Source organism: Pteronotus mesoamericanus, unplaced genomic scaffold, assembly GCF_021234165.1.
Source record: "Pteronotus mesoamericanus isolate MK-2021 breed Mesoamerican mustached bat unplaced genomic scaffold, CSHL_Meso_final contig_73, whole genome shotgun sequence".
Taxonomy (NCBI): domain Eukaryota; kingdom Metazoa; phylum Chordata; class Mammalia; order Chiroptera; family Mormoopidae; genus Pteronotus; species Pteronotus mesoamericanus.
Genome location: NW_026555245.1, coordinates 9,542,287 through 9,555,282, shown reverse-complemented (window position 1 = coordinate 9,555,282; position 12,996 = coordinate 9,542,287). Strand labels below are relative to the sequence as shown.

Here is a 12,996-nt window from a genome sequence, read left to right as displayed (position 1 = left end):
CTTCCTGAGTTCAAACCCTAGGCCTACTCTGGCTGGGAGCCTTGCCTTGGGGGCCTCGGTTTCCTCACCTGTAGAACGTAGAGGGTAATACGAACTGCACCTCAAAGCACGGGAGGAATAGTTGAGATCATTAACGTAAACTATCTAAAATAATGATTAGATGCAAAATGTTACTATTATCATTTGTTGCTATTATCAAATGTTATTATGATCATTTCTATTTCTAGTGTTAGGTGTAAAAGAAAGAGTCCAGAAAGACTCTGGATTCTTGTCTGGACACCTGGGAGGTCAATTGAGATAAGAAAGATAGGCGCAAACACATGACTTGGGGAGAGAAGGGAAACCCTTTCAATTTTGTTCAATGTGTTCAATTTTGGATATGTTAAGCGTTGATAATCATGTCTAAAGTCACTTTTGGGTTTTTTTTAATGAATATATTAAAATACATTTAACATTCTGTCTTGGAAAAATTTTAAATGAATTGTTCCATTTTGTTTCCTTTCCCAATTTTTTTAAAAACAAACTGAAAATTCCAAAATCTGAAAACCACCCTTATGACTAACACCAATTACAAAGATTTATATCAATAAAAGCAATGTGTTTATATGTGGAGCACATAACCTCTTATCACTTATCACTTCAAATATCCCCATTTAGTGCAATATAAGATTATTATTTCTGCTAGCTTCACAGAAAGAGGCCAATTTCATATAAAATTTGCTCAGGTAACGATATGGCTTTTAGCACACCACACTAGGTCTTTAGTTTCAGAGGATTTAAGACCTTGCAATTACTGATTCCCCTTTTGCAATTTCCAAATTTCTTATTCATAAAATTGTGAGACTGGCCTCTAAAGTCATGAGATCTAACTCCTTTATTTTGTAGACAGATCTATACATATTTTAAAAAGTTACATAAAGACCATGAGGAGTTATGATTTTGTTTTCAAATTATTTCAGAATAAAGCAATAGAGAAGAATAATCAGCAAATTTCTCAACGATAGTTCCAGTTACATATCTGAACATTATCCTGTACAGGAATAATTATTTATGGAAATACAAGGACTATTTTACAAATATTGTTTCAGTCCTGGGACCCAGGCTCAATTTTTATATTTTGAAACCACTAATCTAGATATAAATATATATTCAAAAGGAGTAATTAGCCAAGATATTGGAGAGTTTTTTAAAAATTAATTCTGGGATTTTCTACTTTTGTCTTCCTTAAAGAACTAGCTGAGGCCTATCTTCCTTCTATGAACATTTCCAGACCATCCCAAACATCAGGGATCTCCGTCTCCTCTAAGAAATTCTTCCTATTCCTCATCTAGTATTTCATGTTAACCACTATATATACAGTGACTGACACATTCCTTCAACCAGTACTTAAGCTTAGCTCTGTGCCCAACACTGTGGGATCAATGATGAGCCCTCAGGGAGTTCAAGGTCTTATCTAAGACTCTTCCTCAACTTATTTATTGCCTGGATGTGGCCCATCCACAGTTAGACAGGCATTGGAGTTCTCACAACATTTGGTTGCTCTTATTTTTTCCTTAACTTTCTTTGTATATAACAGTCCCCCTAATCCAGGAAACAACCCTTTTCAAAGTTTAATATAATAACTCAAATTAGAACCCTGTGAGCTAATGGTCATACAGAGAGGCTTCTTCCCTAACCTAATTTGAGCATGGAAATTGGCCTCATGAAATTAAATACAATGTCAATAATTGGAACAGTTTTGCTTTATTTTAAATATGTGTTATTTGATTAGGGGAAAATAGAAATAAATTACCTTATATCCTTGATTTCAAGATTTTTGCCACAGAAATGAACATTTTTAAGGTTGAAATGCTTTTGCAATGAAGTGTACATTTACTATGGTGGTGGTTGATTTCCTGAAAAAGCTGTTTTCAAATCAATGGCAAGTCTTAAAATCACTGTTGCCTTAGAAACAATGCAATTCAACATGAAGACTGAGACTGACTTAATGAAAGAATGGGCTGGCAACTCAGAGACTGGACTTCTAGACTTGGTGCCACTGCCAATTAGCTACTGAGCCCCAAACCCTGTGACATCTGTCGAGTCTCCTCACTGCTCTGGACTTTCTCTGCCCCATTCATAAAAAGGACGCACTTGTGTTCCTCAAATTCTCTGTGGTAAGGAAGCAATGTTTAAAACTTCCCCCTCAGTTGCAGGCAGATACATTTATAAGATACAATAAAAATACCCTTTGATGGCACAGCAATAGTAAATTGCTATAAAACCTTTTAGATGCTTACTCTCAATTTCTGTGTTTGTCTTTTGTGAACAGGCTGGCCTGGGTCTACAACTGCATTTCGAGCGGCATTGACCTCAACGCCTAGGACTTAGACCACTGCGTAGATTAGATGATGACTCTAAGAATGATTTACCACCTTTTGTATTTGATTTTTTTCAGTAATACAATTAGCTTATGCTCCCCAATTATCAAGTAGCTGAGCAGGAGAAACAAAAATTCTGGGAATCGGTTGTTCAACAGGGAGGTGTTATTTATGGAAAATCTGAGAGAGCAGTGGCATAGTTAATCCATTCGTGGCTCCCTGACAATTAACAATACAGAAGACACCCTTCAGGCAGAATAATAAAAGATAAGTGTTCTCTTTTCCTCTTACTAAAAAAATAAAAAATATGAAAATTTATCAGTTGCTTAAAAAAAGACTTGACAACCAGGAATATTAATCACCCTTTGGATGGAAATACCAGCCAATGTTCCATGGAGGGTGAAATTTGAAAGAGAAGACTGATATATGGGAGCTCTTACTAGAATATGCTTCCTCTGCACCACTTAGTTCATGATAGAAAGATAACTACTTTTAATGGTGATTAGCCACAAAGCCATTGCAATTTAAGGAGCACAACTTTTTGAGTAGTACCTCAACGTGCAAGAGTGCATGCAAATGCGACCACTTGCTTTTTTTTTTTTTTAAGGACTCTGGCCAAGGTAAATCATACACATGTGCTTGCTCTTCCTCTTTGCCCACCTACTTGGGGACAAGGCCAAAGGACCCCTAAAAATTACCCAGTTTGGACTCTGAAGACCCTTCATCAAGTTCACAAAGGAGAAAGTGCTTCAAGTTCAAGAAACAGAGCATCCCTAGGCAGGTCAGTCCCATGGGCCACCTGAAGAACTGTTGAGATATAAGGATGTCTGCCTGAGCGCCTAGACTGACAATGCAAGAGGCTGTCCAGTCCTGAGATCTGGGGCAGCGCTATCAGACAGAGGTTTTCACCCTGAGCGTGTATCAGGGTCACCTGCCCAGCTTGTTAATACAGATTGCTGCCCCCACTCCAGAATTTCTGTTTTGGGGGGCCTGAGAGTTTGCATTTCCAGCAAGTTCCTGGGAGATGCTGATGCCAATGCTACCGGTCCTAGAAACACGCTTTGAGAACTGTTGGTATAAAACATCTGATGACAGAATTGGGAAGACCTCAGTAGTTCCCTAATCCAAACCTCTCATTTTAAAAGTAAGGACACTGGGGCTCAAAGGGAAAGTCTTTCTCACTGTCATATATCCAGTACACAGAGGCTCCCCACACACACATCAAAGAAAGAAACTCAGGTCTCCAGAGCCTTAGTGCACTGTCCGTAGCATGATTCTGTTATGGCCACACATCAGAAGCCTGATCTCTAAGAAGAGGCACCAACAGAGACTTAAAGCTGTTGACCCTCCTACCCACATGTCCTTCTAGGAGCTACATGCTAGATTAGGGAACTTATAATGGTAGGTAGGTGTCCCGGGCCACGGCAGGGCGGTGGCAGCACAATGGGAACTACTTCTTGCCTAGATTTAAACCCAGAGAGCATGTTCTCACCACTGTGCCTGCTGCCTCTCCACCCACACCCACACCCCCATCAGCTTCCTGCCAGCTGGGCACAATCAGATGGCCTGACATTTTGAAAGGTGGCACAAGGATGCAGGAGATGGTCACTGATTATTTGCAGCACTGCTGTGGCGGTGAGTGTCCAGCGCAGGCTGGGTGACTATCGGGGTGGCAGAGTCACTGTCTGTGTGCTTGGCAGTCTGGCCTGATAGCCGTGTCAAGACTCCCTTGGATCCTGCCCTTTGGCTGAGCCTGCTCTGCCATTCTCATTGATTCTGTGTGCTTCCTGCTTCCCTTCCAATAAATTATTCTTCTGCTTAAATGGTCTGCAACCAAGAGCCCTAGCCAACGTGATAGCCTGTTAATGTCCTCATCAGCAGAGAGCCAACTGCTCATATGGAAGGTGAGGGCTGCCACAGGGGCTCCTGCAGGGACTCCTGCCTTTACAGCTCACAGATTCCCGCTGATGCACTTGGACTCCCTTGCCGGTGTCGGCAGCAGGCTGCTTGAGTCACGGGGAACGCTGCCCCCGGCCGTGCCTGTGATGTGCATCCCTTGGCCAGAAGGGCCTGAACCAGGAGTTTGCCCTGATCCACAGAGGGCCCTCAAGCTTGGAAAAGAGTAAGGCCAAGTCATGCTGATGGCTGTGCCCCAGAGCTGCCCTGGCACTTGCTCTTTCCCTGTCTTTATTACTCAACTCCTTTAATTTCCTGAGGTGCCCTGGTGAGGATCCTTCCAATAAAGTCCCCTTTGGCCTGAATTTCAACTTCCGTCTTTAGTATTAATATAATAGCTTTTCTACACTGACTCACTGAAAACCTCTCTCTCTCTTTGCCTTCTCAATCTAGTTTCCTTTCTTCCCGCAAGCCCACACGTGGGAGTTCTTACGAGGAGAGCTTTTCTCTTATGATTCAGGTATCCTAGGAAAAGAGAAAACAAAAAGTGATCTAGACCAGAAGGCATCTTTTAAAAAGAAAAAGAATCTCTTGAGGGTTAAGACATTTTTTTACAGTGCTTTTAATCGAACTTCACTGTCGGATTTTTCCGTTTTAGATCTGCTCACAGCCTCACACTTTCATCCTCTAACTCCATGCTTTAGAAATGTGGTCCTTCAGGTACTTGATATTGGTGACTTATTTGAATTAATGGACTTGATATCTTTGTTTCAAGAGGCTTAAGCATCTTAAAAGAAGAGGTGCAGTTCTCTACTAAAAGTAACCAAGGCCCTGTAGAGAAATAGCTGATTCCTGGACAGGGAAGGCTGGTAGAAGATGAACCTGGAGTATCTAGTTATGCCTGAAAACAAGGAAGTGCTCAAAGAAAGGATGGAGACAGGTCACAATGACATAGGAACCAGCTTGAAGGGGATCTCATTGTGCGAATCGGATACAATTTGAGCACCAAAGTGATTAAATATAGTAATGAAGTAAAAACCATTGGTTTAAAAAAAAAACCCTAGAGATTCATGAGTTTGTGTGGGTAGTAAATAAATAAATAGGAGCAAAGGCGGGGGGGTATCGTTACAGTAGAGTGCCCAGTGCCAACTGGTAAATGCGGGGATAGTGCTGCAGTAGGGAAATCATCGTTTTGCAGCCATCAAGTTATAAACTGGATCAGGAATTATAGATATCGATGCAAAATCTAGAGGGATATTTTGATGAGGAACAGAATATTTGCATGGTTTTAGAAAGTATCTCCCCGCGATACAGTAGAAAAAACAAGCGGGCCATCAAACTTAGCATCACCATTAAGGGACAGATAGACATGGGGCGCCCCTAGAGGTGGCCCCTGGAAAGGACACACATCGCACACTCCAGCCAAGAACATAGTTGGAATCTCTAATTGTAATAAAATCACTCGACAAACCCCAAATGAGAAATGTTCTACTAAAAAGATAGCGGGTTTAACTTAAAGAAGAATGAGGAGGAGGAGGAGGAGGAGAAGAAGAAGAAGAAGAAGAAAAAGAAAAGGAGAGTATATTCTTAAAAAATGTAAAGTCCCAAAAGCGACGACAGCCTGTGAAAATGTTCCAGATTAGAAGCAACTAAAATATATACATATATATGAGAACTGGTACATATATAACTTACTGTCAAACATTTCAGAAACACTAAAGAGAGCACAAAAATGAGAAAGAAGATGGGGCAAAATTTCAGTAATAGGTCAATTGGGAAAAAGGCATACCTACAGGTTTTGGTACTATTCTTATCCTTACAAATGGTTTCCAAATTTTAAAAAAATGTTTTAATGATTTCAGGGGGAGAGACTGACCACAGAAGGGCAGAGGGGCACTCAGGGGGTGATCGAAGCGGTTTTTTATGTCGTGACTGCGCCAAGGCTTACACGGCCGTTCACATCTGCCAAGGCGCATCGAATTGTGCATGCAAAACTGGCGACTTGAATTGTATGTAAATCATACCTCAATGTGCCTTATTTGAAAAGGTAAAAATCCATTATCTGTAAGGTCCTTTATTCATTTAAAGGCAGAAAGAAGAGAAGGAGGACTCCCCTTTGTCTCATGAGTGGCCCTCGAGACCGCTGTGTCACGGGTGGAAGCGGGCTACCTGGGGAGGTTGGTCGATTCCAGCCAGAGCGGACATAAGCCACAGACAAACCCTCACGGTCTCTCTCTCTGAAGCCCTACTAAGACACAAACAAGTAAGCATCTTTGCGTTAACATTTACTTTATAGTGAACATAATATTCACATAAATGGTTAAAACACCAACACTCACTGAGGTCTGCCCTCAAGGGGTCCTCCATAGTATTCTGAGAACATCATTTACTGTCCTCAGAGCTTTCTCTTGGTAGGCAGGCGGGCACTGCTGCAGGTGTCCTGCACAAGCCCCCCAGCAACGTGGAGGATGACATCAGCATCCTTCCCTCCCCGTCTTTCAAGGCCAGACTCAGAGGATCCCTCCCTCCCCCTTTCATACCTTGTAGTTTCTGTTTACGACCATTTTTCTCAGAACAGTTACCTGTGAAAGAGCAACTCCAAGTCAACTCAGAAATGATCCTCATCACTGAGCCCCATGCCTAGCACTTTGGGAAAGCCTTTTGCATTAAACTAAGCAAAAGGGAGCATAGGCACACATATCCTTTCATTCCTTTTGTTCTTCACAGAGCCAGAAAGTTCTGTCACCTTCTACTGAGAAACCCATTCTATCTATAACCATTTCCTCTAATAGACTTCCAGCCCAGAAAAGTGACAGCTTTAAAATGGAATTCTGTTATAACCAATGTAGTAAAACTTTCTGGGACTCAGATTTTCTACTCTTTGGTGCAAGGAGGAAGAGACAGTATAAAATGAGCTTACAGTGCAAAAAAAAAAAAAAAAAACCCAAAACACCCAAACAAACAAACAACAAACCCAAACAGTAAGGGATACTAAAAGCAAAACATTTCTGTCAAAGTACTATCAGGACTATTTACACAAACTGCCATGCTACCTACAACTGATTGGCTAAAATGAAAAGCGACCATCCCAGTGCCCTAATGCTCTAAATGCTCTAAATGCTCTAAAAGGCTCTAAAACGGAGCCATGATAGCTGACACCAAGTACTCATTGCCAAACAAAGTGGAGAGAAGTTAGTGCACAGCTAAGAAAGGGGTGAGCCAGGGTTTAAACCCAAGCAGTCTGGCTTAAGAACCTATATTTTTAACTCCTATACCCACGTAAATTCAATTCCAAATCTCCAGTAAACATTCTTTCCAGACAGTTTCAACATGAGGTTTGCATCCAAAATTAAGACTCGACCTGATTAACACCACTTTCCAAGCCTTATTTAATACTAAAAATCAACAAAAGATTACATTTCTTCCCATTTAATTTCGACTGTCCAGATACTTTCTTCTCACACTGAAGAGTACTTAATGAGGGTTCTTATCGGAATTTCTTTATGTCCTTTTATCTGAGGAACTGATAAGGATTTTCTTTGTACTAAAGTTGAGCCTCTTTATTTTTGACCTCCTTTATCTGAGACCATCACACTGACATCTTCCAATTACTAGCCCTAACCCAACAACAGCTTTATTTTTCCTACGGACACTGAGCCATACGTTTATGATGCACAAACAGGATATGAACTAAACCATCGATGCACTTCAAAAACATCCTCAGATCACGTAGCTGCAAAAGCATGCTTCCTTGTGAAAGAGTGGGTGGCTTTTCAGGCCAGTCCATGCTCCACACAGGATCCTAAACTCCCATTTGCCAAGCGGAGCTTTCACCTGAGGCATCTGAGCAATGGATCGTCTCCACCCCCTGCAGAGACTCAGGTGAATGAACTTTGCACTCAAACTGCCCGACCTCAAACAAAATAGTACAGACCTCTCCCTGATTCCTGTATTTTCTGAGTCGTTGACTCCTCCTCTATTTTGAGAAAAAAATGGAAGTGTGCCCTACTCCCTTAAAGACTGAAAGACTGAAAATCAGAGGTTTTGAAGTCCATCCTTTGGGGATTCTGGACAACGCCACGTGGCTTGGAAACAATTTCTAGCAATTCCTGAGTGAGTAGCACCAACACAAGGAGCCAGTCACAGTGGGGCCTGAGGAAAATAGGGGTCCTGGGATGTCGCGCAGCCCTGTCTCAAGGGGATGAGAAGAGGGTGGGGAGATGAAGAATGATTCTAGTCACCAAGATTAAATTCAACTTCCAGGGCAAACAATTTATCTGCAAACATTCCTCCCCTAGTTTGAGTGTAAATGCAAGCATTTTACTTCAAACAAATAGGCTTATTACCAATACAGTATAGCTCAGCTTAGTGCTTCATTTTTCATACAAAGAGCCAGCGTCTGCCAAGTTCCTGGTATATTCCAGACACTGTACTTCATACACAGACACAAATAAAAAAATACTTCAGAATGAAAGAGGGTTCGGCCTGTCCTTGACAAGACAAAGTATGCAGCTAAAGCCAGGCCGCCCCATCATCTGCGGGGCCCTGAGCGACAGCGCACATGGAGGCCCACATAATTACTACTGTAAAGAGCTAATCAAGCTAGCAAACTGTCACACAATCCTCCTCCCTTGACAAATGTAGCTTTTCGACCACCTGGAGTCCAGGTATAATTTAGAATTCTCAGGCCCCTCAGAGTTCTAGGCCAGACCGGAAAGAGCAACTCTGGCTAATTCACGAATCCCCTGCCTTCCCTGCCCAGCCTCCTGCTTCCCCCAGGAAGTCCTCATGGGCTCCTGTGGACCCTCAGCCTACGTCTGCAAGATAGTCCACAACCTGGCACACCTGCCCCTTTGGGCGTTCCTCAGGGATGGAGTCTGCCTTCTCTGCTTGCCAAGTCCCTGAAAGCCAGCTTGAGGACTTGGACAGGGAAGTCCATGGGTGTCTGGGGCTTGAAGGCCAGCGGGGACTCTGGGTGGGCAGCCCACTTCACCTGCAGAGGCTTAGCTCGGTCGGGGAGGGGAGGCACAGCAGTGGGGAAGGTTAGACCCTGCCCTCCAAACCCTGGAAGTAAGTGTAAGAAGCTTCCTTACCGAGTTCCAAGGCAAAACAGTCTAAAACCCTTCTCTGTTTTATTCTAACTACATCGACTTTTCTTTCTGGGAGGAAGACTCCTCATATCAAAGACAAACTGGAATAAGAGAGGATTCCTGTCTGGAAGGGATGTAAGAAAAATGGAAATACTTGCAGCTGCTTACTCCTCAAACAGCAAATGGACTGAACGGGGTTCCCTGTCCTAGGGCATAAACTGGGCAAACCTTAAAAGTTCTTTCTGTTGTTGAAAATGGGTGTCCTACATAGAGCAGGGAGACCAAAAGAGCCAGATGGAGAAGTAGCCAAAGCACCTAGGGCGGCAAAGCCAGAATCCGAGGAACCTCCGCCCGCTGGGTCAACTGGGCAAGGACGTTTAGGGTCTGCTGCAAACAGAAAAGCCTCCCAGGGAGCGCCGCGGGTGGCCAGTGGGGTGGGTCACAGTGCCGGGGGCGGCCAGGACCTGGGCTTCACCCGCACGGTTGACCTGGTATCTGCTTTGCCTTATTTTGGTCAAGGCAAATTCGCTAATTTTCTGGGCCTCCATTTTTAATTCTCTAAAATGGAGATATTACCTGCCCCCATCACTTGGCGGTGATACCCATAAGAATTTAGCACAGTCTTGCAGTTGGTAAGTGCTTAGTCAACAGTACTTATTTATTAGAACTGAGAGCTGAACCCAAGCTATGAATCAGGCAGTTCCCCACCACGGACCCGAACATCCAAGATCGGTTTCTACAGAATCTGTGTGCGCTGGAGGCGGCAAGGTGGGGAGGTCGAGGCTCTAGGGACAGAGGCAAACCAGAACCGACAGGGGAGGGCACACATAGGTCAAGTGTTCCTTCTCAACCCTGTTTTGGGGTAGTCGAAAGTCGCCCAGTTGGAGGTTCAAAGGACAGGCGTCTAAGGCATCTGTATGCCCCCGGGATTGGAGGCGGGGACCGCGCGAGGGAATGGCCGGGAGGGAAGGCGTCACTCACCCAGCAGCAGCAGCTTGAGCTCCCGGCGCGCGTCCTTCTTGTCCCGGCGAAGCTGCCGCTCGATCTCCGCGCTGATGCGCTGCGACTCCTTCTCCTCCGCTGACAGGCAGCAGCAGCCCGCCATGGTGCTCGCTGCAACCGACGGGGAGATGGTGGCCCGGAGCGCCCCGATCCTCCGCCGGGCCGGTCGCTGGGCCGACCCGCGACGGGCACCCGGGTTCGGAGAGAAAAGGCGGGGGCCGACTTGAGTTTCGGAGCAAGAGGCGTGGACCTGCCGAATTCAGTCCCTCCTCCCGGGTGGGCTCCGAGGCAGGGGTGAGTCCCAAGCGTTGGGACCGATCAAGTGCACCCGGGATCCGGGCTCACGCAGCCCGCTCGGGGGAGAAGAGGGCGAGCTGAGCCCAGTTGGGAACGTTGCTGGCACCGGGGCTCGACACCCAATCAAGCGGCGCAGATCGCACGTAAAAGTTGGGGCTTCGGTGCGGGAGGGAGAGCGGAATCTCCCGGGCCTGGGGGTATCCCAGCCAGGCTGCAGGCACGGCGTCGGTTAGAAGCCAAGTTTCCGAAAACCTCAGCAATGACCGCAGACTAAGACCGACAGAGAAGGTTCCCGTTGGCGCTTACGCCTCTAAGTGCCAGAAGGAGGCGGAGCGTCTCGAACCTGCAACCCTGGCGTCTGCCGGAGTTGGCCTTGGGGCACACCAAGCGGATGGCGCCTGTGAGCGAAAGGGGCGAGCAAGGAGCTGGAGTGCGGACCCGAGGCGGGGCGGCTGGAGTCTTTGGGAGCAGCCCCACACCTGCCTCCCTGGCTGTGGCGCCCCGCCGTGGGGAGGGCCTCCTGCCGACGTTGCTGTGGCCCGCGCTCTGGCCTCCAGACCCTGCTCTCTGCCCAGATCCGGGTTCTGACAGGTGAGAGAGTTTCACCAACTCCCAGCCTCAACTCCTTCCAGCTGCAAGAGGAGTGGAGGGAAGCCAATCCTCCGCCGCGGGGCACAGCGTGCCAGGGACGAGGCTGAGCTCTCTACGTACACACCCTGGCCTCCTAACCGGGATCCTTCCGCTTCCCGGATGCCCCAGCCCAGCTCGGACTTGGTCAAAGCCCTGGGGCAGCTCGGCCGCCTGCCCGGCAGGTGCGGGCAGTCCTGAGCCCGCCGGCGCTGCGCTTAGAGAAGCAGCTGCCCTTGGGTTCAGTTAAATAAGAGAAATCCAAAAGCGGAGAGTAAATATCCTCCCAGCCCCTTCCTACACCACCGGACGAGGAGGGCTGGGGATGTGGAGCATGGAAAACGGCTGGCTACTTTGCATTTTATGATGGGAAGGACTCCTGCTTTGTAAAGAGAGCTGATATATTTCCAGTAACACCTGTCCTGTTCCCTGCCCCAGCCCTGAAGCCTAACAGCCGCCTAGCAAAGGTGTGTCCGCACAGCCACGTTGGCCCGGCCCCTGGAACATCGGGAGCGTGTATAAGCTGCTTTGATAAAAACTTAGATTGAAAAGCACCTCTTTGTACGCAAATAGCACTATAGAGTGCAGATTACGTCTGATTTTGTCTTCTGTGTGGAGTTTGAGGCAGAGCGCAAAGAGGTTCACAAGAAAAAACAGAAAAAGGAAGGTGGCGAGAAGGAATCCTGTCGTCCACAGCAGTGAATGTGTTTTTCCTTCTCTTTTTCATGTCAGCATATATGCCATTTAAACCACTTTATTGGCGTTAGGTAGTTAGCTAAATGCGTCCTCTATTAAGAGCAAGCAGCAGTGCCTTTCATGAATAGCACACGTTTAATCAGTTCAAACGGAAGAGCATATTGAGTGGAAAGAGCGGTATGTGTCATTATGTAAAGAACTTGGCATTATGACGCTATTTGGCTGAAGGTCTTATTTATTTTGCAATTTAGACAATGTAGACAAAACAGGCATTAAAAAAATTGATGAGCGTAGATTCTTGAATGCATGGCTTTATTTTCGTTTCTTTGCAGGCATAAGTTGACAGTAACAGTGACCCCTACAGGAAAACTTCTGGGCATTTCCCATACGTCCTTGGCCATTTTAGTCATATGTTTCTCCCTCCGCCCTTTACAGATTCATTTACAGTTTGGGAATAAGACATTTTATCTTCTCAAACTAATAGTTGCATCATAATTATTAGTATTTTTAAGTAAGTAAAATTAGGGCAAATTTGAACTCCATATTATCTAGATTAACTGTTTCAAAGTTGCTAAGGTTTAAAAAAAAAAAGAGACCGAAACTCATTACTTAGGGCAAATATGTGTAACTTTCCTGGACTGATCAACTTGGTAGTATGTATCAGAATCCTTCAATGTGTTCCTCCATTTTGACCAAACTGATATTTCTCCCCTTAAGAAATAATCAGAAAAGTTTTTGGTCATTATTTGACTTGGGGCGGTGAACTCACAATACCGTGTACAGTTGATGTGTTGTGGAATTGTGCACCTGAAACCTGTATAATTTTGTTAACCAGTGTCAGTGCAATAAATTTGATAAAAAGGGAGAAAAGAAAAAAATAATCAGAGAGAAGCCACGATTAAGGTACATAGGGTTTATTTCTAATAACAGTAACACAAAACAAACTAAATGCCCAATAACAGGGAATAGGTCAAGTAAATTATGGTATAGAATACATAAGATATTGTATAGTCACTATGTGAATATGT

General features: G+C 45.1%; 1 protein-coding gene across 1 annotated transcript in view; it reads right to left on the bottom strand.

The window, feature by feature from the left end:
• The window catches only part of GNA14 (G protein subunit alpha 14), a 155,489-nt gene extending 145,038 nt beyond the window's left edge, over positions 1-10,451 (bottom strand). Inside the window, exon 1 of the mRNA XM_054583002.1 lies at positions 10,328-10,451. Within this exon, the coding sequence (XP_054438977.1) occupies positions 10,328-10,451 (124 nt within the window). The remainder of the gene's footprint in view (positions 1-10,327) is intronic.
• Between the last annotated feature and the right edge of the window lie 2,545 nt (positions 10,452-12,996).